This window comes from Ursus arctos, unplaced genomic scaffold, assembly GCF_023065955.2.
Source record: "Ursus arctos isolate Adak ecotype North America unplaced genomic scaffold, UrsArc2.0 scaffold_2, whole genome shotgun sequence".
Classification (NCBI taxonomy): Eukaryota; Metazoa; Chordata; class Mammalia; order Carnivora; family Ursidae; genus Ursus; species Ursus arctos.
The window spans coordinates 39,200,320-39,227,931 of NW_026622874.1; the positions used below are offsets into that span (position 1 = coordinate 39,200,320).

At 49.4% G+C, this 27,612-nt stretch overlaps 2 protein-coding genes and 1 long non-coding RNA gene across 3 annotated transcripts; 1 reads left to right on the forward strand and 2 right to left on the reverse strand.

Annotated features, from left to right (window-relative positions):
- Positions 1-5,316: 5,316 nt before the first annotated feature.
- On the reverse strand, positions 5,317-12,892 carry LOC113242534 (tubulin alpha-8 chain). The gene is made up of 5 exons (XM_026480630.4): positions 12,817-12,892; positions 10,920-11,142; positions 9,617-9,765; positions 7,199-7,879; positions 5,317-5,707 (listed from the first exon to the last, which is right to left on the reverse strand). The coding sequence occupies exons 1-5, from the start codon at positions 12,817-12,819 to the stop codon at positions 5,414-5,416; spliced, it is 1,350 nt and encodes a 449-aa protein (XP_026336415.1). The 5' UTR covers positions 12,820-12,892; the 3' UTR covers positions 5,317-5,413.
- A 235-nt stretch (positions 12,893-13,127) lies between these two features.
- LOC130544292 (uncharacterized) lies at positions 13,128-15,318 on the forward strand. The gene is made up of 3 exons (XR_008960468.1): positions 13,128-13,336; positions 14,381-14,580; positions 15,171-15,318. It is a non-coding gene; the product is annotated as an uncharacterized LOC130544292 (long non-coding RNA).
- A 2,692-nt stretch (positions 15,319-18,010) lies between these two features.
- RABIF (RAB interacting factor) lies at positions 18,011-26,680 on the reverse strand. Its single transcript, XM_026480629.4, has 2 exons — positions 26,456-26,680; positions 18,011-20,567 (listed from the first exon to the last, which is right to left on the reverse strand). The coding sequence occupies exons 1-2, from the start codon at positions 26,579-26,581 to the stop codon at positions 20,322-20,324; spliced, it is 372 nt and encodes a 123-aa protein (XP_026336414.1). The 5' UTR covers positions 26,582-26,680; the 3' UTR covers positions 18,011-20,321.
- Between the last annotated feature and the right edge of the window lie 932 nt (positions 26,681-27,612).

Genomic DNA, 27,612 nt, shown 5'->3' on the forward strand with positions numbered 1-27,612 from the left:
CACCTGTTTCCCACCATTCCGCCCTGAACCGGCAGCCCTGGTGGCAGAAAGCTAGCTGTAGGAGCTCTAAGATATGATGCTGTTCCTCCCCGCCAACTCCTATTCAGCCTTCAAAACCCAGTCAGTCAGCAACCCCACAGACTAGATTCCGGACTTTACTCACATTCCTACTCATCTTTGTCACATATTGAGATCCGTTCACATAGATTCCTCTTCGTGTTTCTTCCCTTCTACGCTTAGGCTCAGGTGGCCCCCGGTGCCAGGGACCCCTGGGTCGTGGCCGTGTTGAGGGTCTAGGACTCTGAGGGCTCAGAGCGGGTGAGGCAATGTCTGCTGCTGGACGCGCCGATCATTGTCAGATTCCCTGGGCAGAGAGCAGGGGTGCTGCTCTCCATCTGCGTTCTCTCTCCACTTAGAGGCTTCTTCCCGTTCCCCCAGAAGATCTAAGTCGTGAGCACTGTCTAATTCTTTTCTTGCCATTCATGTGAATGAATCAAAGATGAATTCTTCTACTTTAAATAAAAAATAAGGGCGCCTGGGTGGCTCAGTCGGTTAAGTCAGGATCCCAGGGTCCTGGGATCGAGCCCGCATCGGGGTCCCTGCTCAGTGGGGAGTCTGCTTCTCCCTCTGCCCCTCCCCCTGCTTGTGCGCACACTCTCTCTCAAATAAATAAATAAATAAATAATCTCTTAAAAATAGAAAATAGAAGCCAGGAATTCCAGCGTCCCATCTACAGACGTATCCGTACACGTGCCCGCCTGCCTCCGGCGCTGCTGGGTCTGAGTCCAGTATCGAGGGCTAAAAACCCAGCCTGTACCCTCACCTTCTGTGACTGTCCTCTCCCCTGGGCTGGGTGGTCTCTCCACCCCCGTGGGCAGCAGCGCTGTCTGGGGTGTCTCCTCTGTCCTTCAGTATTCTCCATGGGCAATCTCGCGCCCCGACCCTCAAGTCTGACTTCCTGAGTTTCAGAGCAGCACCTCCCGGTGCTCAGGGGGCTCTGGTTGGCCCCCAGGGAACTCAAGCTCGACACAGTCTGTGAGGGGCCGAACTGTGCCCCCTCTAAATTCATATGCTCATACACCTCTGAGCTGGACTGTATGGAGGATAGGACCTTTCAAGAGGTCATGAAGATAAAGTCATACGGGTGAGTCCTAGATGACCGGTGTCCTTGGAAGAGGAAATGAGGACACAGACGGGCACGGAGGAAGACCATGTGAGGACACAGGAAAGGATGGCCACCTGTAAAGCGAGGAGAAGCCTCCGAAGACACCAGCCCCGACAACACCTTCATCTTGGACTTCCAGCCTCCGGAATTTTGAGAAAGTTAATTTCTGTTGTGTAAGCCCCCCAGTCTGTGGTCCTTTGTTTATGGCAGCCTTAGAAGACGAATATAGAGTTTAAAGCTGAAGTCATCTCCAAATCCAAACAGAGTAACACGGAGGGACAGCGTCTCACGCGGCCTGAGGCAGAAATCCAGTCACCCGCAACTCTCTCCACGGGCCGCATCAGCTGGTCACCAAATACTGTGATTCCAACCCCTTCTCTCCCCGTCTCCCTGCTCTGGTTGAAGCATCATCCATCATCTGATGACTGCGACTGCCTCTCTCCCTCCACTGCGCTGAGCTTGGGACCCGACCCTTCCCGCAACTGCCAAGCAATCCTTTAAGGCAAGGTTTTCCATCTCAGCACCACTGACATTTTGGGGCAGAACAACTCGTAGTGGAGGGGAGGTCTGTCCTGAGCTTGTAGGCTACGCCGAGCAGCGGCATCCCTGCCCTTACCCGCCGCACGCCAGAACCCTCCCTCTGCAGGTGTGACGACCAACGCTGTCTCGCAACATCACCCTAGGTTGAGAACCATTGCTTTAAGGACAGGTGACCCTGGATGCTGGCACTTGACAGCCACTGAAGATCTTATACAGGAGAAAATTCAGACTCCTTGTGGCCTCACGGGTTCCCTCTAGCATCCAGAATAAACCGCGCCACACAGTAGGCGCTCAGTAAATAGTTGAGGAAGATAAGGCAAAACCAAGGTTTTTTAGCTCAGTAGCTTTTTCTCTAAATCCCTCTTCTTCCATTTGAAACTCAGCCACCTGCAAAGAACATACCTGTGCTTCCTGTATCTTCTCTTCTGCCGGTCTCTGCCTGCAGCAGCCAGCCCTCTCTGCCCCAACCCACCTTCGGTATCTGGCTCAAAGTGCCAGTCCTCCCGGCAGGAGGAGCCGGGGATTCCCGTGTCCTCTAGGCGCGCCCTGCACATTTCTCATCCCAGTTTGAGCTTTAAGGAAGAGGGAAGACAGGAGCCCGCAGATCGGCTCCTCGCTGTAGGCAGGAGGACTAATGCACGACACCCAGTGCTTACAAGAGGACTGCCATCACAGGTCTCCAAAAGGCCGAGGGACTGGAAGCCCTGGGGAGTTTGGAAGGTGGGAGAAGGGGAGGATGCAGGCAAAAGGCAGAACAGCAAGACTAGTCAATAATCTTCACAAAGAAGCAGTCACAGCCCAGGACCCTGCCTTTCACCGTAGAACTGGCAGGCACCTGCTAACACGGCCAAAAGAAAACAAGGTCACACCTCGGAGCAGTCAAGCCTCTGGTGTCATGTGTCTCGGGCACAGCTCAGGGGATAGGTGAGGAACAGCCTGAATCCTAGGCATTAATGAAAATCTGCACCAGAAGGAAACAGCCAAGGCCTCGGGAGTTTTTTGTTAAGCTTCTCCTAAGGGCTAGCTGCCGCAGAGATGCTCTAATCTTCCCTGTCGCTGAGGCTAATGCTTTGACTGCCCTGTTCCGGATCGCCAGCAGGATACCTACCCTCCTCTCCAAGGACTCCACAGAGCCAGCTTCCCAGAGGGCCCCCGGGGCCTGGGTCAGTTACAAAGGGAAGGTGGTGGTGCCTGCAGGAAGCCATCTGGGTTTAGACCAGCTGCGGCCAGGGCCAGAACGCACCTGCGGCCAGCTCCGGTAAAAACACCTTCACCAGCATCCCCGCCCAGCCAGGGTAATGCTTCCTTTCGCTTCATGCTCTAAGTAGAACACTTGGGAAGACACTGAATGCTTTCAGTTTCAGACCACAACTCCCAAGGCAAGAATTTCTCTGCTTCTCCATCATTACCCCACCAAGGACTCCATAGTTGGAAAGGAACCCAGGCCAAGCCTCTCCCTGGGGGCCCAGGGACAGGCCTCTATCTGGGGCTCTGCAGTGGGTGTTGGGGGACAGGGGCTGAGTCCAGACACAGACTTAACAAAAGACTCTTCCTGCTTATTTTGAAAATACACACAAAAAAGGGATGAGAAGTGAGAAAAGAGAATGTGACTTACACCTATTCTAGTTTGGGGCCACGGGAGAAGGTGATGGCAGCTGCAAGTTTATCCCAATAAATTATCCGGCTTGCTCCGCCCACTTGTAACTGACTCGCCCTATCTGCTATCTCTCCACAGGAGAGCCTCAGGGTTAGGTGTCCAACCTTCATTGGCCATTCTCCTTTCTAATGCCTGGGACACCTGTAGGGTGAGGAGGGGGTCTCTCTACTTAGTGGTTTGAACCCACAGAGGAAGAACTGCTAGTATGTATGAATTCATGTGTCCGGTGAGGGGAAAAAGCAGGGAAAGGAACAGGAAAGAAAATACCAGCTCTTGGTTTCTGGGTGAAGATACCAGTAGAGCAGGCTGGAAGTGCTTGCTGAACATAGACTGGTCCAGGTCCCTGAATAGGCAATGGCCAGGTTTTCCTAACCTCCTTCCCTTCCTACTACACCTTAACTCCACCTCTAAACCAAGCCCTTAAGTCCTTGACCTTCAGCAAGAGACCCATTCAGTTGCCTGGGACTGACAATTTGCATAGGTCCCCAACCCCTCTTAAAGGCCTGCAGCTTCACAGTAGGGGTCAAAGTCTATGGATCTGAGCTAACGAGCACGCCCTAGGACACTAAACACCTCCCAGGGATCAGTCCAGCAAGACTCACAGGTGTTGGGAATCAGTTCCTAGGTTAACAGCAAAAAACTTGCCCTGGCCGCCTGGGTGGCTCAGTCGGTTGGGCATCTGCCTTCGGCTCAGGTCATGATCTTGGGGTACCGGGATCGAGTCCCATGTCAGGCTCTCTGTTCCGCAGGGAGTCTGCTTCTCCCTCTCACTCTCCCTCTGTCTCTCTCAAATAGACGTATAAAATTAAAAAAAAAAAAAAAAAAAAAAGGAAAGAAAGAAAGAAACTAACTTGTCCCCTGAACCCAAAGCAAGGCTACAGGGTACACGTCCAGGTAGCCCCAAGGCTCACTGGTGCCTGAAAAAAAAAAAAAAAAAAAAAGTAGAGACCCATCTTGAGTTATCCGCTAGAATTGAATGTCTGAGAAATCGAAACAGGTAGATTCAGGCCAAGAGCACAGGCCCTACCCTTCCGGTGGGGGCTGGGCTGGGTGCTGCTCAATGGTCTTGCCAGGGGCAGATCCTGGTCCCATGGAGATATCCCACCTCTTCAGAGAATACATTGCTGTCTGGCTGAGCGGCTTTCCAAGCACATTAAAAAGAGACCACTTTGAACCTGGGCTCTGCGGGAAGGGACCATCCAGTTTACTCCTTAGGTCCTGCCAGATCCATCTACTGACTCATACACTGATCTCTAAGACTATATGTGGCTAGGTCCTAGAACTACAGTACCTTTCTCATCAAGGACCCCCTTTAAAAATAAAAAATATAGATTTTTTTTCTTTCTAAAAGGATCATAGGCACTTTAAAAAGTACTTCAGATGTTCATAGCCCAGGCTAAAGACCCGTCTTTTGGAATCCTGATTCTTGAACCCTGTGCCTTTATTCGGCATCGGGTTAGAGCCCTAAATTGTAAGATGGCTGCTGCAGATTGGCCTGTGAATTCAGGTGCCTTCGACCTCTACTGCCCTCTGTTGGCCGTGAGGAGGGAGGATATATTGGTAAAAAAAAAAAAAAAAAAAAAAAAAAAAAACTCTTGACTCCTTCCTGGCATTGACACCGAGACAGACTTTCTGTCCCAGAATGCTAGGGGCAGACAACCTTCTAGCAGCTTTTGCCAGAACCTCTAGAAGGCTTACCTTTCCTTGAGGTGAGCTGGGGATAAGGGGTTACACACAGGGAACCGCCACATGAAGTCAAAGCACCACAGTCTAGGTCCTGAGCCTCTGAATATTTGTCAGGGTGGTCTGATCGATCCTGTTAGGTATCCCCCAGCTGGAATCCCTGGAGGCAGAGGCCGCCCCGCCCCTTAACTTAGAAGGACGACAAGGAAGTCGGGAAGTTAGTGAAGGCCCATGCCTGGCCAGAACTCCACGTCACAGAGCTCCACATCGCTTGAGACACTGATTGTATTTGTAGGGGGTTAGGGAAACAGTGGAACAAGAAATACAAAACCAGGGAGAGAGACCGGGCGTTGCAGGTGCCAGGACCCCTAGAACTCTTCACTCTCATCCTCGCCGTCCATAGACTCTGTTCCCACTTCTTCATAATCCTTCTCCAGGGCAGCCAGGTCCTCTCGGGCCTCTGAGAACTCCCCTTCCTCCATGCCCTCGCCCACGTACCAGTGCACAAAGGCTCGTTTGGCATACATCAGGTCAAACTTGTGGTCGAGGCGGGCCCAGGCCTCGGCGATGGCTGTGGTGTTGCTCAGCATGCAGACTGCCCGCTGCACCTTGGCCAGGTCGCCCCCGGGCACCACTGTGGGGGGCTGGTAGTTAATGCCAACCTAAGAAGAAACAGCAAGTGGTGTAAGGCCCTGGTTCTGGGTTCCCGGGAAGGGGTCTGTGGAAGGATTCCCAAAGCTGGGAGAGGGGCAGTCCCCTGGTGTGTGGCATTTGCCGGTCTGTAAGGAACACAGGGATAAGGGAACAAGTCAACCACCGTAAGGAAACAAACAAATCTGGAATGTGGGACTTTCAAGACACTAAGACTAGTCCCTTCAAAGTCACCGTCAAGAAAAAGGGTAGATGTCTTAACATTAAAAGATCGAAGGGACAGATATAATGCCTGGGCCTGGATTATATCCTGACGTTGAAAAACAGATATAAAAGCCATTTGTGGAAATTGGGAAAGTTCAAATACTGACTTAGGTACTCCTATTTTGGAGAAGTATTATGAATTTTGTTAGGCACAAAAACAAACCGGTGGGTCATAAGTAGCTGTAACGGAGTTTAAATGGGTCAGCAAAGCAAAAATCAAGGAAACCGAGCAGTCAGATGTCGAATCTAGGTAGTGGGTATAGAGGGGTTAACTGTACTAATCTCCCCATTTTCCTATAGTTTAGAAAATAGCTTTAAAAATATAAAACCTTGTGAAGCTCTCCAACTGGATCTAGCCTTAATCTACTTTAGACGTTGCTCTATTCAGAACATACATTTCATATTCAGCGTTAAAAAAAAACACAAGTCAGCCTCCCCCTTCCTGCCTCTCAGGACAGGCTCACTACTTCCTGAAGGCAGCCTATTCTCCCCCCCAGTAGCTGAAGCTCTCCTAATATGGACCTGGGAGAAACTGCCGCCCAGACTTCGACTTCCTACCCCTGGTTTCTAGTTCGGAGCTACGGGGCGGCTCTTCAGTCTTAGCGCACGGCTGTTAGCTTTACGACCGGAGTCCCTGCATCCCCTCCCATCGTGGTCACGTCTGCAACAGCGTCACCGGGCAGGGAAGCTATGGGCTTTCTAAATGCCACAGCTGCCACCTTTAATCTTCCTAATCTCACCCTGGAACAAAACCCATAAAACTTAAACTAGGTCGCATGCCCAGTACCCTCGGGGAATGTGGAGAGGGAAAAGATAGGGGCATACACAAATTCTTCCTCTTTACTTCAAAAGGAAGGGGCTGCGTTCATAGACCTTCTGAACCATGTCTTGCCCATTATCTGAATGGAAGGCCGTTCTGCGCTTCCAAAAGCACTCTCTTCCGAGCAGGAGCCCTACTGGGTGGGTATGTTCCTGGCACAGGTGAACGATCGGTCCCAACCCGACTGGCAAACCTAGGGAGTGCCTATTTGCCAAGCTAAGAGATGTGAAACCTACTTTTCCTTTCATAAAGGCAAGCTTTCGAGTAGAACAAAAAAGCTGTTATTTGCCTGATTCTCCCCATCCTAGCACTTTTGTTGTCCTGCCTGCGGCTCTGTAGGAATCCCCCCTCTCAGTGGGTACACAGGCTACAGGCTCACCACCTTCCCTTACCGCGCCCGACTTCATTCCCCACTTGCCTTGAAACCCGTGGGACACCAGTCCACAAACTGGATGGTGCGCTTGGTCTTGATAGTGGCGATGGCGGCGTTCACGTCCTTGGGCACGACTTCTCCGCGGTAGAGCATGCAGCAGGCCATGTATTTGCCGTGGCGAGGGTCACACTTGACCATCTGGTTGGAGGGTTCAAAGCAGGCGTTGGTGATCTCTGCCACTGACAGCTGCTCATGGTAGGCCTTCTCGGCTGAGACGATGGGGGAGTAGGTCACCAGGGGGAAGTGGATGCGGGGATAGGGCACCAGGTTGGTCTGGAACTCGGTGAGGTCCACATTGAGGGCCCCGTCAAAGCGCAGGGAGGCCGTGATGGAGGACACGATCTGGCCGATGAGCCGGTTGAGGTTGGTGTAGGTGGGGCGCTCGATGTCCAGGTTGCGGCGGCAGATGTCATAGATGGCCTCGTTGTCCACCATGAAGGCACAGTCCGAGTGCTCCAGGGTGGTGTGGGTGGTCAGGATGGAGTTGTAGGGTTCCACAACCGCTGTGGATACTTGGGGGGCGGGGTAGATGGCAAATTCCAACTTGGACTTCTTGCCGTAGTCAACAGAAAGCCGCTCCATCAACAGGGAGGTGAAGCCTGAGCCGGTGCCACCCCCAAAGCTATGGAAGATCAGGAAACCCTGAAGACCGGTGCACTGGTCTGTCTGGGGTAGGAGAGAACACTGTTAGGATGCAGATGACCCACCCCCTGCCCCCAGCCCTCTTCTCCCGGCAGAACCCTCTTCTGTCTGCAAAGCTACTGTGACCCAACTGCAACTGTATTCACTTCTGTATTTGGAAAACAAAATTAAATTTTGAAGCGTAATTTATACTTAAGTGTATACGTTTTATTACAAATACAATGAACGGTTTGACAAGTGTATAGACCTATATTACCAAACTAATCAAGATACAGACATTTCTGTGACTCCAGAAAGTTCTCTCACGCTCTTTCGCTTTGCCTCTGTAGAGGTGAGAAGAAAATACCTACAGGGGTTAGAGTTCTAGGGGACAGATGACCTCGAAGGGCACTGCTGTCTGCATGAAGTGGCAAGTGAGGAGCAGTAGGAGGAGAGGGGAGGGGAGGGGAGGGTCAGGTGGGAGGAGGATTATTGTCAGAGAGCTGGTCCCTCTCAACTTTGTAGCTTTGCCACCTGGTTGCAGGAGAGTGGGAGGTGGGGGGAGGTAGTGGTGGCACCTTGTTGAACATAGAGATTCCCAGGTCCCCCACTTCAGACTGGAACCCCGGGACCTGCGGGTTTGACAAGTACCCCCGCTGACTTCTGATGCAGCTGGTCCTTGGATTAGAAAAGCATCAGTCTATACCAGACGCACGGGGAGTGATGATACAAACACTCTCTATTTATTTGCAATATATCCATATATTGGATCGCTAAGTCCTACACCTGAAACTAATGTTATGGCAATTAGATCTCAATAAAAATCAATTAAATGAAAAGCAAGCTTTATGCAAATTGATAACAACAACCAAAAAACCCAAAACATCCCCCCAAACCAAAAAACAAACAAAAAACCAAAATACCAACCCCCTGAAAAACCTTTTAAGAAAATCCTAGGACACCTGGGTGGCTCAGTCAGTTAAGCGTCTGCCTTCGGCTCAGGTCATGATCTCGGTCCTGGGATGGAGTCCCGCAGTGGGCTCCCTTCCCAGGGAGGAGTCTGCTTCTCCCTCAACCCCTCCCCCCTGCTCATGATCTCTCTCCCTCTCAAATAAATAACACCTAAAAAAAAAAGAAAAGAAAGAAAGAAAATCCTAAGCCAAGGGAGTACTTCGTTTTTGCAAGCACAGAATCCCATTCCTCAAGTCAATGGCAAGTCCTCAGTCTGAACTCGTGAGCAGCAGAGAGATGTGTGGACAATCTCGCTAGAGGACCAGTGCCAAAGTACTGGCTCCTAGTTAGCCTCACTCCTGGTTCTCCGTGCCTCGGGCAAGGGATGGGGTCAACTGGAAGTGGTTAAAAAGTAACCATTAAGCAGGAGCCTCTCCCAGGTGTGAAGGTCTGCTTAGAAGCCTGAGCTGTCAAGACAGCTTTCACCTACCTGCTGGGGGTAGAGAGAGATCAAAGCTCAAAGAAGGCTCGGATTGGACAATTAAGACCTGGCAAAGCTAGGAACCAGCAGGGCAGGTGAGTCCGCAGACTCAGGGCAGAACCGGTTTTTCAGGCTTCCAACCCTAGATCCACACCCAGGACACACAGCTCCCCCTAGGGGAAGCCGACGACAGCCAAGCCGAAGGAGCCATCAGGACACTATGGGCATGGGCCGCAGCCACACATCTGTGGTTTCCCTTTCTTCCACACGTGTCCAGCCTCCCAGGCCAGGAAGGGAGAGTCAGGACACACGGATCTCCTGAAGGTGTCAAGGGCACTTGGTCCGCTCACCAGTTTTCGGATTCGCTCCAGCACAAGATCGATGATCTCCTTCCCCACAGTGTAGTGGCCTCGGGCATAGTTGTTGGCAGCATCTTCCTTGCCAGATATCAGCTGCTCGGGGTGGAAGAGCTGCCTGTAAATGCCAGTTCTTACCCCATCTTGAGGGGAAGAAAGAGGGCAAAGGTAAGAGAGGCTGGTCTCCTCCCTCATGAGGACACAGGCGCTAGGACCTATGCTGCTAAGCTCCCCTGGGTGTAACTGCAAAAGGGAGCAGGAATGGCAAACGGCCTTCCAGAGACCCACTTCCAATGTCCAGTTAGTCCTCCCTGGGGCTGACAGGGGTAAGTCAGGGGCCCCTTTAACAGTGCTTTCCCTCACAGCCACTTCTACTTGGTGAGGAATCAGAGGGATTCTAGAAGAATCTCACTGGACTTTTGAACATAGACTGATGCAGAAAACCCAGTCCACAGTTTAACATCTACAAAACTGTCTTTGGAAAGATGGGGAGATGCGGGAGTGCCTGGGTGGCTCAGTTGGTTAAGTGTCTGACTTTGGCTCAGGTCATGATCTCAGGGTCCTGGCATCAAGCCCTGCGTTGGGTTCCCTGTTCAGTGGGGAGCCTGCTTCTCCCTCTCTCTCTGCCCCTCCCCCTCACTCGTGCTCTCTTTCAAATAAGTAAAATCTTTAAGAAAGAGAGAAAGAGAAAGAAAAGAAAGGAAAAAGAGAAAGAAAAAAAGAAAAAGAAAAAAAGAAAGGAAGAGGAAGAGAAAGAAGAAAGAAAGAAAGGAAGGAAGGAAGGGGTAAAGTTTTCAGGAACAGGAAACTGAGGAGATCCAGATGCAGAAAGGAGGAAGCAGAGAACCCCCTGGGAGCCAGCAATAGCCAAGTTCACACAGGCCCACATCCTATTAAGGGGCCCCTTTCAGTTAAGGCCGAGCAGGGGGCCAATAAGAATGCTCTCCGTGCCCAGTTCCTTAGGCAATGTTATCCTCAAGAGTCTGTGGGTAGGAAAAAGGAAGTTTCAAGTTTCTGCTATTATATCCATTCTTTTCTGCAGTCTTCCTTCTGGGTCTGACCCCTGACTCAAACATCTGGCAGTTTCTGGGCAGAGTGGTTCGACTGATATCCCTCTCAGCACAGGAAGCCCTCAGGACCCCTCCTGAAGTCAGAGTCTAGACAAAAGCAACAGATTCAGTGTTGTTCTTGGCAGGGGGCTGCCGGCATTCCAAGAGCTTTTCCCCTAAGCAGAGCTCCCCACTGACTTAGGGGCTGGTAAAAATCCAGGCTGGAGAGGGGACCCCTGCCCGCTCACCTATGACAGCAGGCTCCAGGTCCACAAAGACAGCCCGGGGCACATGCTTGCCAGCCCCGGTCTCACTGAAGAAGGTGTTGAAGGAGTCATCGCCGCCGCCCAGCGCCTTGTCACTGGGCATGGTGCCATTGGGCTGGATGTTGTGCTCCAGGCAGTAGAGCTCCCAGCAGGCATTGCCCATCTGCACGCCCGCCTGCCCCACGTGGATGGAGATACACTCGCGCTGTTGGGGGAAGCAGAGAGATGATGTGGTGCGGATGGAGAAGGGAAGCAAGTGGGCCTTGAAAAGGCCCTGGAAGCACTCTTTAATCTTTCCTCCTGGAGACTGAGGCCTAACAGTGAATTACATGGTCCGAAACCCAAAAGACTGGGTTCCCTTTCCACACCTTCCCACACTTTCAGCCAAATGACCTCATTTTGCTTTCATTTACTGAGGGTTCGAGAATGAAGGTGGCTAAAGCCTAGGTGTTCACGTCCAGGAACTAGAGAAAGCCGAAACCAAGTAACCAAATCCCACTGCCTAGTGCCCGTGTGCTGGCTGGGGCGGCACAGGAAGCTCAGAGTCTGCACACCAAGATGGAGCCTCCAACACTGGACCCCTAGGAGAAGGGGTCTCCCACGGTGGGGACCCTGTGTCCTCTAAACTCTGAAGGGGCAGAAGATGAAGTTCAGGTCTGTGGATGAACAGAGGCAGTGGCTCTGGAGTTAGAGCCGGTTTGAAAGCTCGCCCACAACATCCCCTTTTGGGGGGATAGGCCCTGACTATGGACACTTGTCCTTGTCCACCGCGGTACACACTCAGTCCAGATAAGTGCTGCTCCATGGTCACAATGGAGCCAGAAGACTCACCCTCGCCCTTTCAGCTCTCCTGAGGTAACTCCTACAATGGATAGACTCTCTTGTCTTCTGGTCCTTCACCCCCAACCCACAGTCTAGAGAATCCGTGTGAAAGGGCCGCACACTTCCCAGACGCAAAGGGGGGTCTTCTAAAACAATCGGCAACAGTTTAGCAATTTTAGGATCTATCCTTCAAGACAGCCTCAGAGCCTTTACAGGGGCTCAGGACACAGGCGGGGATCTCAAGATTCCTGTGAGGCCCTGACTCCCCAAGCTCTTCGGTTTAACTGAGGGACTTCACGGGCTTGGGCACCAGAACAGGCGAGAAGTGGAGTAGAGGATATTCCCCCTTAGACACCAGGAGCTCACGGACACCCCTGGTCGGGTATGGGTCAAGGTCGTGCACCTCTGACTTCTGGCCGGAGTCCGGCCGCGCAGAACAAAGGCATTCCGAGGCACAGCTCAGAACTGGCGAAACCTGCTGGAGTTTGCAGAGCGGCCCAGGTCCGGCCTCCAGCGCGGGAGCGTGACTTCACAGGGAGGCGGGGACTGCAGCTGGGGGCGGGCGCCTCTTTGTCCCGGACCGCCGCGGGAGAAAACTGGGGCGGGTCCAGGCTCCCGACGCCGGAGCGCGCTGCACCGCCCGGCCGGGGTCGCGGGCCCCAGGCTGCGCTCAGCGCGGGACCCACCCCGCCACGCTGGCGCCCCGCCGGCCCGGCGCCGCAGTGCCACCTCTCTCCCGTCCGCAGCTGCAGCGCGCAGAACTTCTCCAGCTCGCATCCGCCTCTCCCGGCAAGGGGCTCAGAAGAGCAGCGCTCGGACGCGGCGGACGTCCCCGGCCCTGCGCAGAGCCCCCCACACCGTGGTCACCATGACCCCCTAAATTCCCCCCAACAAACCCCGCGCAGCCCCTCCCACCCTGGACTGCCCGGCGCCCCGGCCTCCCCTCCTTCCCGCGCAGCTGGTCCTCACCGGGGACCCTCGGGCGCCCGCAGCACGCTCTCCCGCGCAGTACCACCCTCACCGTGGACTCCACCAGTGCCCCCCAACTCCCTCTCACCATGGTTGTTCCGACAGGTGACGTTTGCGGAGGGTCGTTGACTGCAGACGCGCTACGAGTCTCCTGCAACACCACGAATCCCGGTGTAAACCGGCTAGTTGGGGCTTATATAGCCCCGCTCGGCCTCCGGCCATGCCTCCTACCGGGATTCCCATTGGACCGCGGCCGGACGGGGCCCGCCCCCTCCACGTCTCTCATTGGGCCGGCTTCCCACCGAGGCCCGCCCCCCTCTCCGTTATTGGGCGGGCGCTTATGAAATATCCCCGCCGTAGCCGGTCATTGGGCAGTTTGTAAAGCCAAAGGGAGGGAAAGCCTGGGGGTCCGAGTCCTCCAGGTCAGCTCGACCCTCTTGCCCTCTGTTGGAGCGGGTCTGAGAGGTTGGAGCTTTGGAGGAACACCTTTGTTCCATTGTTGCCTTAGGTCATTATACGGGTAACAGGACGGACCTAAACCTTGGACCGTGGCGCGGACTTGAGCTCAGCAAGCGCTACGTAAGGAAAGATGCTGTGATGAGAACCAGGTACTGCGAGCTTCTGGGGAAGGACAAAATGCGGCTGGGTGGGGGAGGGTTGGGCAGGCAGGTGTGGGAGAGAGCATTCCAGGCGCGGGTAATTGAAAATTACCTTCCTTTGTGGCAAGCCCTTCAGATCAGGTGACCCAGTTTGCAAGAGAGCAAGGGGTCCAGGCTGGCTGAGGCGGATTGAAGAGGACTTGTAGGGTTAGTATGGGTGTTACTTTGCAGAGTTTGCACATGATTCCACTGGATATGGGACACCTTTGAGGGCTATTGACTAGAAGAGTGATGTGATAAGCAGTATTTTAGGCAGTTCATAGATGTTACTTGTGTGTTTTTTTTCCGGTGGTGGTTTCATAGGTTTCCATGCTAAAGGGCATACACACACTTTCCCTCCTCCGTTCTGTTTCTTAGCTGAGATGAGGTTTTACTTCTAAATACCAAAGCAAAGCAAATTAGCCCATTTCCTAGTTTGGGAGGGTTAACTGGCATTTGGTTTTTAACAAATGACTGGACACCCCACAATGATGACCTTAGTATTTATTCAGCACATTCCAGAGGAATCCAAAGCATCTGTCATCTCCTGTAATCAGTTATCATTGGAAAGGTGACTGCACCCAGATCATGCCAGTCAGGCCTGGAGATCTGAATTGTTGCTTTAGGAAAATCTGCAGCTGTAATGACTTTCTGTTGATACAACCTAGGAAGTTACTGTGTCACTCACCAGTGTGACAGCAGATCAGTTCCTCCTGGATTCGTGCACCTGTTTTTCCACAAGACTCTAGACGTGTCGTTCAAAAGTATTCTGAAATATTTTGGAACTAAATGCTTGTCTAGGAGGCTTGTTAAATTCAGGGTGCAAAGTTTAACTTCAAACTCTGAAGAGTGTTCTTTGATCTCAACCCTTGTGTTTTATGAGGCTGCCAGCTTTAAAGTGGCTATCTCTGGTCAGGGGATAGGGTGAGAGAGTGTGGGTAAACATTCAAATAAGTACTTTGAAAACCCTTGTATATACAAAGCTAAGACATGGTTATTCATTGTCTGTCACAGGCCCAAGCAAAACAACTCAGATGTCACATCTTACTGACTGTGGGCATGCCGGTGATGAAATGAAGCTATCTGGCCGTAAACTCAGAAAGTCATAAACCCAACACCATCATCTCTTCCTTGCCTGGTCCTAGTGGGCGCTCATTCCACCAACTGGTAGTATCCGCCAGTTCAAATGTCCTTCCGTTTCTTTATTGAATAGAGTGAGTGGGCTCTACCCCAAATATAACTGTATTTGCAACAGTGATCCTGTGTTATTTGTGGAAATGACACAAACCAACCTCTCTCTTTTTTTTTAAGATTTTATTTATTTATTCGACAGAGATAGAGACAGCCAGCGAGAGAGGGAACACAAGCAGGGGAAGTGGGAGAGGAAGAAGCAGGCTCACAGCGGAGGAGCCCCATGTGGGGCTGGATCCCATAACGCCGGGATCACGCCCTGAGCCGAAGGCAGACGCTTAACCGCTGTGCCACCCAGGCGCCCCACAAACCAACCTCTCTTGACAACATGCTTCTTTATAGAGCACAAATTAGAATTAGTTCTCTTATAAGGTGTTTGGATTTATTTCTGTTATCTAGAGAGCTGCAAAACTTAGATTCTTTTTCTAACTTTCATCATGTTTTTCTCTATTCACTCCACTGATCTCAAGCTTAGTGCCATTACAGATGTGCCGTTTTCTCACAGTTCTTGAGGAATTTTAGATATACCAAAGTTCGGAGGGAAAGGTCATGGTTACCTCTAGGTTTCAAGCAATGTAAAGATTCCTGATAAGCCTGCATCCTTTCCCTATAGGTACTCGCTCCCCACCCTGCCCTGCCACAAAGAATCAGATGACACTGAATTGAAAGGACAACCAAAGTCCGACTGGGCGAGGGAGGGGCAAAGAAGATGGAGAGGCTTCGTGGGAACAAGAATATCCTGTTCATCCACTGGTGAAGAATCAAGGTAGACAGGGAGACACCAGGGCTGTACCCCAGCTATTCATTTTTTTTTTTTTTTAAAGATTTTATTTATGTATTCGACAGAGTAGAGACAGCCAGCGAGAGAGGGAGCACAAGCAGGAGGGAGTGGGAGAGGAAGAAGCAGGCTCATAACAGAGGAGCCTGATGTGGGGCTCGATCCCACAACGCCGGGATCACGCCCTGAGCCGAAGGCAGACGCTTAACCGCTGTGCCACCCAGGCGCACCCCCAGCTATTCATCCTTGAGCCAGTGCCAGCACTGTAGGGGTAGTCCCTGGTTTTCAAATGACTGAATTACTTCACAGTTGATGGTCACTCTAGCAAAGTTGCCAAAGTTGCGTGTGTCCATGAGCTAGCTTTTCCCCGCTGTTGTCTTATCTTGAAATTCACCTACCCTGTGATGGGGCAACTCCTCCCTAGGATGGAACCTCCTTTCTACCCAATCCCTGTTTCGCATCTCATACCAGAAACCATTTAGAACAAAGTGGGGAAGAAATGTATAAACCTATAGGAGTTGATCACTCTCTCCTCGCTTCCTTAGGACCGTAAGTGTCCCTAGCCCACAGGCTTTTTTTTTTTTTTTAAAGATTTTATTTATTTATTTGACAGAGAGAGAGACAGCCAGCGAGAGAGGGAACACAAGCAGGGAGAGTGGGAGAGGAAGAAGCAGGCTCCCAGCATGGAGCATGGAGCCCGATGTGGGGCTCGATCCCAGGAACCTGGGATCACGCCCTGAGCCGAAGGCAGACGCTTAACGACTGCGCCACGCAGGCGCCCCAAGGCTGAATGAATTCTAAGTTTCAATAGATTTGGAGTGAATTTGGTGGATACTTCTCTCACTTAACCTTAAGTTCTGACATTTAGACACATTTAGACACGTCCCAGGAATTTAATTCTCCAAACACAAGAGCACCTTGGTCACAACGGAAAGATTGACAATACTGAAGTCAGCACCTTTATTTTCCCACAGCAGTGCAGTACCTAGCCTCTAACCCACTATTACCCCCTGCATCACACATGTGATTCACTCTAGGGTGCCTCGGTGGCTCAGTCGGTTAAGCATCGTCCCTTGACTCAGGTCATGATCCCAGGGTCCTGGGTTTGAGCCCCACATCAGGGCTCTGCTGCTCCCTCTGCCCCTCCCCCTGCTCCTTCTCACTCTTGCTCACTCTCTCTCTTAAATAAAATCTTAAAAAACCCCAAAAAACAAAAAACTTCCACTGAATTCTTTATTTTGGTTACTGGATTTTTTAAAATTATAGAATTCGTATTTTGTCACATGTCCAGGTATCTGTTAAATTCCCAAAACTGGGGGCGCCTGGGTGGCGCAGTCATTAAGTGTCTGCCTTCAGCTCAGGGCGTGATCCCAGCGTTCTGCGATCGAGCCCCACATCAGGCTTCTCTGCTGGGAGCCTGCTTCTTCCTCTCCCACTCCCTCTGCTTGTGTTCCCTCTCTCACTGGCTGTCTCTATCTCTGTCGAATAAATAAATAAAATCTTAAAAAAAAAAAAAATTCCCAAACTGATTTCCTTGAACAGAGTAAGCAGCTATTTTATAGTCTATGTTTGATAGCTCCACTCTGCAGCCTCTGTGGGCCTCTTTCCATGGTCTCTCGTTTCACTGGTTTTCTTAATAACTCATCTCATAATGCTTGGTTCCATTTTATTGTATTCAGGATATTGTATTAGGAAAATTACGGTAGAAATGAGTCAAAGTTTACGATGATGACATTTTTCTCCAGAGAGCGTTTTTGTTTGCTTGAGCCAAGGATTTGGGGAAACTACCACTTTGGGATCAACTTAATCTAATCCAAGGACTGATATTGGAAGCCAAGCTGCAATCCCCTGAGAGAGCCTATTTCCTACTTCTGGCTCACCCCTATTCTTGGGGTGCAAAGGACTGAGTGCCTCAACCCAATGTGAGAAACGTTTACCAGGTCTACCACTCTTTGAACAGGCCCAGACCCCTACTTCTGGAAGGCTGTCACAATCACCCACCAGCCTCTGACCTGCCCACTTCCACATTGCAAATCCCCTCAAGAGAAGAGTGGCCCGTAACACCAAGCCCACTTCTCAGGGCTTCTATCTTCTCAGTGGTCCTGGTCCAGTACTTCTTCAAACACATTAGCTTTCTGATGCCTTTGGATTTTTAAAATATTTTGTCCAGCCTTTCTAGTTGCCCTCAGTGGGATGGTGATCCAAAATTACCTATCCACCATTATCAGGGACACGTTTTCATTAGTTACACGTTGGAGAAACTTGAGTATGCTCACGCATGGCATAGTAACAGTATGTAAAATGTCAGTACACCACTGTCCACCTTGGAGTCTGTGTGAACAAAGAATTTTGTAGAAACAGTTAGGCCTTGGGAAAATCAATTGCTCTCCTAACAGGAACCGCAGGTTCCTATACTCATAGCAGCAGGTTTCAATACTCACGGGCTACTTCTATCTACCTATGACAAAGCAGTTAACGGTTTCACAAGTCTTTATCGAGAGCCTATGAGAGCCTGTTATGTGTAAGGGGAACAAAGAGGTGACATCCTCCTTTTATAGCAGACACTAAATGATTAATTAGTCGACAGGCCTCAAGAGAAACCCTAAAGTTCAGGTTTCCACTCTCCTCCTCTTTTTCGAATTGCATATTCTTCCCAGTGACATACAGGAATCTAATTTCTACTGTTTAAATGCCTTTATTTCTTTCAAATTAAACTGCACAGGCAGAATACCAACGATATTTTTGGCTATTGGGGAACAATGTTTGGCAATTCTCTTAAAAAAAAAATACAAATGACCAATAAGTGTATAAAAATTTCATTAAACATAAAATACATGCAAATTAAAACAGTGAGATACTTTCTCTACGAAACTGGGAAAATATTCTTTTAACGATAATAAATACCCAGTGTTAGGAAGGTTCAGAGAAACGAGTGCTCTTCTACGCGGCTGGGGGAGGGCGAATTAGCACAGCTGTTGCTGAAGCATGTGTGTCAATAGAGTAAATCCATGAAAACGTGCATACCCTGCAATTCTCCTTCTAATAATGTAGGCAATAATTAAGAATGTGTATACAGATTTAACTATAAAGTTGCACTTACATCACACTGTTTGTAAGAAACTGGAGACAATCTAATAGTAGATTGTTTAAATAAATTATAATACAGAAATACAATGGAATACTAAAAACAAGGGTGTCCACAGATGGTTATCTGTTAACATGGGAAGTATTTTGTCAAATGGAAAAAGCAAGTTCTAAAAGAGCACAGTATGATATCGTATTTATATTTAAAAACTATACATGTTTATATATACATATAGAAAAACACTGAGAACCGGAGTTTCACCACATTACCAGAGGCAATCTCTGCATGGTAGAAATGAGTGATTAAAAAAATGTTTTTACCCACTTTTGTGTTTATCTGCAATGAATGTGTACTATTTCTGTGATTAAAAAAGGAAAGAAAAGCCAAAGTCTAATTAAAAACAAAAGCTTTGCTTAGGTTTTGGCTTGTGATAGGAGGGGCCACATGCCCCTAGAGGCATCTGCTTGGTTTTGTTCCTTCTGACCTGAGTGGATGATTCTCACAGTTGTTTTTCGCAAATGCCACAATCACGGACATTTGACTGTTTGTCTAGAGAACAGTTCTCTCATTTTCAACTAGAGCTCGCTGAGGCTATGACTGGGGAAGGAAGCCACCTTTCTAGAGTAGGTTGGTTGCAAAATCGTGCCCAAGGCCCACACTTTAGTTGGGGAGCCCTTAGAAAAGTTCTGGGGAGAAAGAAGGCAGAAGCAAGCACACAACAGATACAGAAGGATGGGCTGTAGATTGTAGGGTTTCTATTTCGTCCTTATTTTAATTCTAGGGTCTCCTCAGTCTTAGAGGTAGGACACCTGAGACCTGGTCACAGAGATTCCTAAGATGTTGAGTCACTTCAGAAGAGAAGTGACAGAACAAGTTACAATCATATTGAAGGCTTAGTAAGTTTGCTAACACGAAACTGTGAGAGCAATCCCACAGCTATAGAGACAGTGGCATCTGGACAGAAAGTTTGTGTTCTGGGTTGGTATAGGGATTCCAAACGAACCAAAGCTCTGAGGACCATGCTCCGTAGGTTCAGTAAACGACACTATCCATGAGAGAAGTCTTTCCTAAGAACAAAGGAAGAGTTACTTGCCCAGATAAGACAAACCTGTAAAGTCACGTATAATTTGGCAAAGGCCTATCCCTCCTATATCCCACATGCTCCACTCTGAATGAAAGCCAGGGTGGAGTTTTCCTTGGGGTGGCTGCCAGATAGGGTTGCAAATCTGATTCTCAACTTACAGGCTATAATGTAAAGAGAAACCACGGCAAGATTTGAAGGGAAAAGGGGGTATATTCATCTTCACAATAAAAAGTCATTATCAACCTAGAGGCTCGGCTCTCAAACATGGTATTACAGGTGTGTCCAAAGTAATGTGTTTCTTATGAGTAGTTAAATACCGAAGTCTGTAAATGCTGTATTTTTAAAAAGAATAAATTACTGTAGATAAAGCTAGTCATACAACAAAGTCACTCTCAGACACTTGTATGCTTCCTTGAATGAGACAAAAAGGTGGCTTGAACTATTAGAATGAGCGCCGGCTGTCATGGGTCATCTTGGCTAACAGGCTGAATACTGCTCTTACAGAGCAAGAAACAAGGGAGCCCAGGGTCGGAGAGCCCAGGCAGGATGCCAGGGATGAGAGATTTGTGGAAGTGTTCCAGTGTCCTGCAACTAGGGGAAAAGGGAGATACGCAAAGTGAGCTACGTAAGAGGCATGCACTTGCGGCTTTAAGGAAGCGGGGATTAGCCCTGTGCACGTTCCACGGACGTGCTGACGCTCGTGATTTACATCAGTACAGAGAAGGTGGCGGCAGGGCAGTTACACCAGCTTAAACACCAGTTCTTGAGTGGAGTAGCTTTTATAGTTGGGGGTGGAGCTGCGTCCCCCTCCCCTCAGTTACTCATGGGAAACCCGTTCCAAGGCCACATAGAAACTGTTCTTGTCATCTAGGCAATGCCAGCCAATTGGTCCGATTTCACAGTCTGCGCACACCAGAAACTTGATGTTGCCCACGTCCTTGGTGAAGCCCACGTTCTCAAAGATGAACATGTCCTCAACCAGCCAGTGCTCCTGGAGGAGATCGCCATCAGGATTGCTGCCATCAGCCAGAGCTGGCTTCTTTCTCATGGAGGGAAGGAAAAGCTGCGGTGGAAGAGAACACAAAGCACACGCAAATTGACTGGCCCGTCACATCATCACTCCCATCTGCTCACACTTTACACCGCTCCCTGGCAGTTTTTTTTGGAATGAAAACGAAATGAGGAGCCCTACTGCTGAGTTATAGACCAGGATGCCAGGTCGCTCCTCTGTCACCTCTCGGTCATGCCCGGTTTGTTACGTGGCTTCATTGCTGTGCTTACCGTGGTCTGTAAGGCCCTGCCTGTTCCTAATCTTCCTCTAGGTCATTCTGCTGCCGCCACACTGGCCTTCTCGCCTTCTCAGACAGGGTGAGTGCGCTCTGTCCTCAGATCTTGGCAAGGCCGACTCCATGATATTCAGCTCAAATGCAGCCTCTTCAGGAGGCCTTCTCTGACCAAACAATCTGAGTTAGCGTCCCATACTGCCCATTGTATTTTGTTTTTTAAAATGCCTTTCCTGAGGTATAACTGACACATATACTGCACATATTTAAAGTGTACAATTTGATACATTTTGGCCCATGCAAATACTGATAAACCATTACCAGCAAGATGGCAAGGGTATTCGTCACCCCCGGAAGTTTCCTTATGCCACTACCTCTTTATTTCTTATTCTCTAAAATTAATGTATTGGCTTAGTTATTTACCTTGGGTCTCCCTCCACTAGAATGTAAACCCCAGGAAAGCAAGGAGCTTACCTTTCCTGTTCACTACTATAACCCCAGTGCCTAGAATAATAACGGATATGGAGCAGGAACTCAAATATTTATCAAAAGAATAAATACAGGCTATCTGGCTTTGCTCTATTCTATCAGTGTTATGTATATGCTGGATTTATCTTACAAAAAGCATTAAAAAGGAAAATCTAGTTCTAGAATTTGGAATATCATCCCAAGGTCCTTGTACCCACAAATCAACAAGCCTTCCCAATCATTAGGACAAAGCCTCACACACATACACACCCTTTAATTTCTTCCCTGTGGTTAGTTTACACACCTTTAGTTGCCCCAGTGTACTCGAAGATACGATGCCATCAAAGCTTGTTACCCCTCTGCTCCTCATCATTATGGCCGCTGACAGTACACTTATTTTCCACCCCAGGGTACACTTCTGCATCCCCAAACTCTAATAAAATAGGATGGCCTCGGTGTGCTAGTCTGACATTAGCAAGCAGAATAAAAGCAAAAACATTTTAATTAATTTTTTTTAAGATTTTATTTATTTATTTGACAGAGAGAGAGAGCCAGCGAGAGAGGGAACACAAGCAGGGGGAGTGGGAGAGGAAGAAGCAGGCTCCCAGCGGAGGAGCCTGATGTGGGGCTTGATCCCAGAACTCTGGGATCACGCCCTAGGTCGAAGGCAGACGCTTAACAACTGAGCCACCCAGGTGCCTCATTAATTATTAAAAAAAGATTTTATTTATTTATTTGACAGAGAGAGCACAAGTAGGCAGAGCGGCAGGGAGAGGGAGAAGCAGGCTTTCTGCTGAGCAGGGAGCCCGATGCCGTGCTCGATCCCAGGACCCTGGGATCATGACCCGAGCCGAAGGCAGACGTCCAACAGACTAAGCCACCCAGGCGCCCCCAAAAAACATTTTGTTTTTTAATTAAAAAAAACTGGACTGACATTAGTCCAAAAGAGGCAGATGCTTTGGTAGGATGAGCAAGCCTCTTCCTGAACGCAATGGTTAGGGAATCACGAAGCTGTTGGTATGTGTTAAATACCCTGGAGTTTGCACCTCTGAACTCTGGGCCAGATTCTGGCCAGTGGCTGTCCCTAATAGGGAGGAGGGAGCACTGATCCAGAACATTTCTACTCCCTATCTTCCCAGCACCTGGCTTACTAAAACGGGTATCTGTGCACTACCCTATGCGGTGTCACCCCAGACATCATCTGAGAACATCACAAAATAGGACAGTCCCGCCTCCTGTTATTGTCATTCCAGTCACCCTTTTCACCTCATCTAATGTTTAGACGAGTCCCTAATGCTTTGTTTTACCCTAAGTGAAAATGGGAACAGGCAGAGGCAAAGAGGAAAATTCAGGGACCAGGAAACCTGGACTCCAATCCTAGCTTAATCTCTCTTTGGCCTAAATTTCCCTAGACAGATTTCTGGCCTATAGTGTAGGTGTGAAATCAACAACTACACATAAGGCGAGGGAAACTTCAAGGGGAGAAAAATCAAAGACTTCTGAAACATTAGCCTTTATAAAGTGTCCAACAAAGGAGCACTAGCTTCCTTCCCAGTGGGTTTTGTTTGTTTGTTTTTTTGTTATAACGCAGACCACCACCTCTGGAGTCTCTTCTGAGTAGTGATTTAAGGGAAATACTATTCGCCATTCATTCAAGGGGCAGACTGGGTCCTGTCCCTCTCTTTCTCAAAATTCCCATTTTTATTTAAATCCTGTAAGTCAGATCCACAAGACTAGATATATATTGTACATGTATCTGTGTGGCTCTCAACCCATTCTCTGCAGTGCCCAAGGCTATTGCGGGTCAAGTTTTTGGATCTAACATTTGGAATACAATTGGGCTTTCCAGATAGACCATTGGGGTGGAAATCAAGAAATTACTATCTAATTTGAGGCTGCTAACTCAGCTGGTTGGGGGCCAAAGTTGCCAGTTACATCCCTGACCAGGTGGGTCAACTGCTCAGGACCCAGGCAGTACCCTAATCCTGGAGCATCTCCTCAGAGAGATGTAGAATACCCCAACTCAGCGAGATTGTCAGTGGAACTCCTTTTGCTTTTTCAAGTACTGCTAACAAGGGCACCTGGGTGGCTCAGTTGGTTAAGTGTTTTCCTTCAGCTCAGGTCATGATCCCGGGGTTCTGGGATAGAGCCCCACATCGGGCTCCCTGCTCAGCGGGGAGTCTGCTCGGCCCTCTCCCTCTGCCCCTCTCCCTGTTCACGTGCTCTCTCACAAATAAATAAAGATCTTTTTTAAAAAAGATTTTTATTTATTTATTTATTTGTCAGAGAGAGAGAGAGAGAGAGCGCACGCACAAGCAGGGGGAGCGGCAGGCAGAGGGAGAAGCAGACTCCCCGCCAAGCAGGGAGCCCGACACAGGACTCGATCCCAGGACCCCGGGATCACGACCTGAGCCGAAGGCAGACACTTAACTGACTGAGCCACCCAGGCATCTCATAAATAAAATCTTTGAAAAGGAAAAAAAAAAAAAAAGAAAAGAACTGTTAACTACCCTTTTAAAAATAATTTCTTTCTTTTTGTGAAAATCCATTCTCATGGTGGAAAACTTGGCAAACATGCTACAATATAGATGAAAATAAAAACTGTTACAATACAGAGTAAAGTTCTGGTAACTTTTTTATAATTTTCTACCTTCTGTGAGTGTTTGTGGTGGTTTTAAAATGTGCACAAATTCTTTGACAATCCTTCCACCAGGAGGTGGAGTCCACGCCTCTCTCCCTGAGCCTGGGAGAGCCAGCCCCAATGAGTCAATTGCGGTGGAGGTGACAAGCTAGGTTAGAAAAGGCCAGGCCGCTTTTGCTGGTTACACGGTGGGAACACTTGCTCCGGGAGCCTTCAGCTTCTACGTAAGAATTGAGGCTCCTGAGGCCACCACGTGGAGAGACCACCCGGAGGGATGCCCCCAGAACCTGTCCCGGTGCTCAGGTGTTCAAGTCTTCCCAGTCCACAGGCAGACACTTTAGGGAGACAGCGTTTCACATGACCCTTCTGACTGCACACGAAAGACCCCAAATGAGAACTGTATAGCTAGGCCCAGTCAACTCCCCAAATTGCGAGCAAAATAAATATTAATGTTTTAGGTCACCATTCCTGGGTGATTTTGTTACAAAGCAACTGAAGAACATTGCTCAACATAGTTGAGATGCATGTTCCATTCTAATTCCTAATTTTTTGGGATCAACTATATATACATACCATAAAACTTATTTTTTAAAAAGATGGTATTTATTTCAGAGAGAGAGAGAGCGTGAGTGGGGGGGGGGCAGAAGGAGAGGGAGAGAGAATCCCCAAGCGGGCTCCCCGCTGAGCGTGGAGGCCAATATGGCGGGGTGGTGATCCCACGACTGTAAGATCACGACCTGAGCCAAAACCAAGAGTCAGACGCTCAACAGACTGAGCCACCCAGGCGCCCCTAAAACTTACCATTTAAGTCATTTTTTAAGTGTGCGGTTTAGTGGCATTAGATACATATATGTTGTTATGCAACCATCACCACCATCCACCTCTAGAATTTTTTCATCTTCCCAAACTGGCGCTTTGTACCCTTTAAACACTAACTCCCCATTTTCCAGTCCATGGCAACCACCGTTGTCCTGTTTGTCTCTACAAATTTGACTACCCTTGGCACCTCATATGAGTGGGATCATACAGTATTTGTCTTTTTGTGACTAGCTTATTTCACTTAGCATAACGTCCTGATATTAAAATGCTTCATCAGTTTTAAAGTTTTATTGAGGGGTTCCTGGGTGGTTCAGTTGGTGAAGCATCTGCCTTCGGCTCAGGTCGTGATCCCGGGGTCCTGGGATGGAGCCCTGCGTCAGGCTCCTTGCTCAGTGGGGAGCCTGCTTCTCCCTCTGCCTGCTGCTCCCCCTGCTTGTGCTTGCTCTCTCCCCCCACCTCTGTGTCAAATAAATAAAATTAAAAAAAAAAAAACAACCAGTTGTAGGACTTACAAAAAACACATGCTGCACCAACAGGGACATACTAATCCATTCTCTCCACGCTAACCCATTACTGACACTGGGCTAACAGCTTTTGTTCACTACTTTGATTTAAACCTAAGTATTAAGATCTTACTTATGTGCACAGTCTTTAGTGTAGGTGATACAGAGATGGACAGGATACAGGACCTCACGGGCTAGAGGTATAAACAACAATTACTGACAACATCGTAAGATCAACTGAGATTATAGATGTGAATATGCTTTGTTGTCTTTAAGCCATGATTTGTCAATCTTGGTACTACTGACATTTTGGGATGGGTAATTCTTTGTTGCTGGGCCAGGGAGAGTGGGGGTTGGTGTCTTATGCTTTGCAGCATTCCTGGCTTCTATGTACTAGGGGCCAGTAGCACCCTGTTATAGGCTGAATGCGTTCCCCCCAAATTCTTATGTTGAAACCTAACTCCCAATGTGACAGGTCATGAGGGCAGAGCATATTTTTAGGGGCAATTCTGAGTGATAGGGTATGCACACAGTTGAAATGAGATTATACTTTGCACTTTCCCGTGGGTATGTTACACCTCAATAAAAATATACCAAAATAAAAAAAACGTTTTCAACTTTCCCCTTTTGGGGTGATGGCAATATGAAGGAGATTAAAATTAGTAACTTGAAGATTAAAATAGAAATTAAATCTTCCTTCAAAATTGATTTTCAGGATTTGAGGTGTCCATCCCACTTGAAATAGGATTCGTTTGAGAAGCCCTGCGTTCCACCCAGTACCTTGGCAAAGCGTGTAGGTTACGGGAATCATCTGTCACATCCCTTACACCAAAGTTGTTTCTGGAGCTCCTCCTGGGGCGGAGAGGCGCCCGACAGAAGGGAGACCGGCGGGTGCGCTGTGATGCGGGCCGCGAGTCCAGGTACACCGGGCGCCATCCGGCCGCTCCGCAGCGTGGAGCTGCAAGAGCTGCGGGAGTCCCGGGGCGCCGGGCCCTCGGAAGCGGGCGGGCTCGGCTCAGCCCCGCACCGCACGCGGAGCAGCAGCGTCCACACACAGCGCGGGGACAGGGCCGGGGGTCCCTCCCGCCGCGCGACTCCGGCGCGGGCAGCCTCGGGCGGAGCCCGGCCGCGACTTGGGGCGCGGTCTCCGGAAACGCGCGCGGGGACCGGGACTCCAGCCGCCAAGGCCCCCTGTGAAGGCGTGCGGGTGTGAGGCGCCTCCAACCTGCCTCCCTACCTGTCGGCGGGAGAAGAGAGCGGTCCCTGGCTGCAGCACCCGGGAGCCACAGCGTTGGCACAGCACCGCCTTCCGGTTTCGGCCCTCGGCTGACACTAAGTCGTTCAGCGGCTCGGCTGGTTCCATCGCCGCTGCCGCCACAGCTTCCTCGGCCACGACCGCGCAGGCGCTGTCTCGGTGGGATCTTTCGGAACTGCGCTGGCGCGGCTTTCAGAGACGGGGCGGGGAGCGCACGGCCACTCCCCCTCTGCGCAGTCGTCCGCTTCCCCCCGCCCCCGGATTCTACTGCGCAAGCGCCTCATTCATTGCTTACCCTGGGCGGTTAGGTGTCGCTGGCTTTGTGACACGGTCACTCACTTCCTGGGACGTGACAAATCCTCTCTTCATACTCACCTGGTCACTGGCCTTCCCTTACTATTGAGTAAAACCCGGGTAAATAATTCATTAAAGTTGACCGTACCTTTTAGTTTACTGAGATTGGATTTAGTCTTATAAACGAATGGGGACGTTTCTGGAGGCCATGTGAGGGGAATCTGGGTCACACTACACACCAGCAAATTTTACCCACATTAGTTTCTTCAGTAAGAGACTACTTAGAGGGACACGTACCTTTTTGGTGTTGGAAAAAGATGCCTGGAAGCTTTAATTGCTGGTCTCTGACCACAGTGACCGTTTACCTATGTGGCAAAACACCGTGTTGAAATGCTTTAGAAACAAACCTATTGAATCATCACAATTTCCTTATGGGGTTGTTACTGAGGAAGGTAAAGGTCAGAAAGGTTACTTTCCAGGGTCCATAGATCCAGGCATGGCTCTAAAGCCACCACTTTGTCATTACACTATACTTTCCTGTTCCATTTGATTAGTCTTTAGATCTTTAGCTTATCAGTTCTAGTGCATTAGGCCATGGATGTCCTGCAATGGCAAGGGAAGCACAATATGAAGGCGAACTAAGCTACCTGATTAGGTAATGTCTAATCTACCCACCACCCCCATTTGCATGTTTTTCTTTTTCCTCTTTGTCCTTCAGTAATTCAACAGTGAGTCACTCCGTAATATAACTAAACCCTGAGGATACAATAATAGGCACCCTATATTTGAGAACACAGTCTAAACAGGAAGACATACCCCAAAACCAATGGCATGTGATAAAGACA

What these genes read in the sequence shown, in the direction of transcription:
- LOC113242534 (XM_026480630.4), bottom strand. An exon ending in CCTGGAGCCTGCTGTCATAG is followed by an intron (nt 9,766 to 10,919) that starts GTGAGCGGGCAG and finishes CTTCCCCTCAAG; the next exon opens with ATGGGGTAAGAACTGGCATT. An exon ending in TGGAGCGAATCCGAAAACTG is followed by an intron (nt 7,880 to 9,616) that starts GTGAGCGGACCA and finishes CTCCTACCCCAG; the next exon opens with ACAGACCAGTGCACCGGTCT.
- RABIF (XM_026480629.4), bottom strand. Translation starts at nt 26,581, where the DNA reads ATGGAACCAGCCGAGCCGCTGAACGACTTAGTGTCAGCCGAGGGCCGA. An exon ending in CTCTCTTCTCCCGCCGACAG is followed by an intron (nt 20,568 to 26,455) that starts GTAGGGAGGCAG and finishes CTTCCACCGCAG; the next exon opens with CTTTTCCTTCCCTCCATGAG.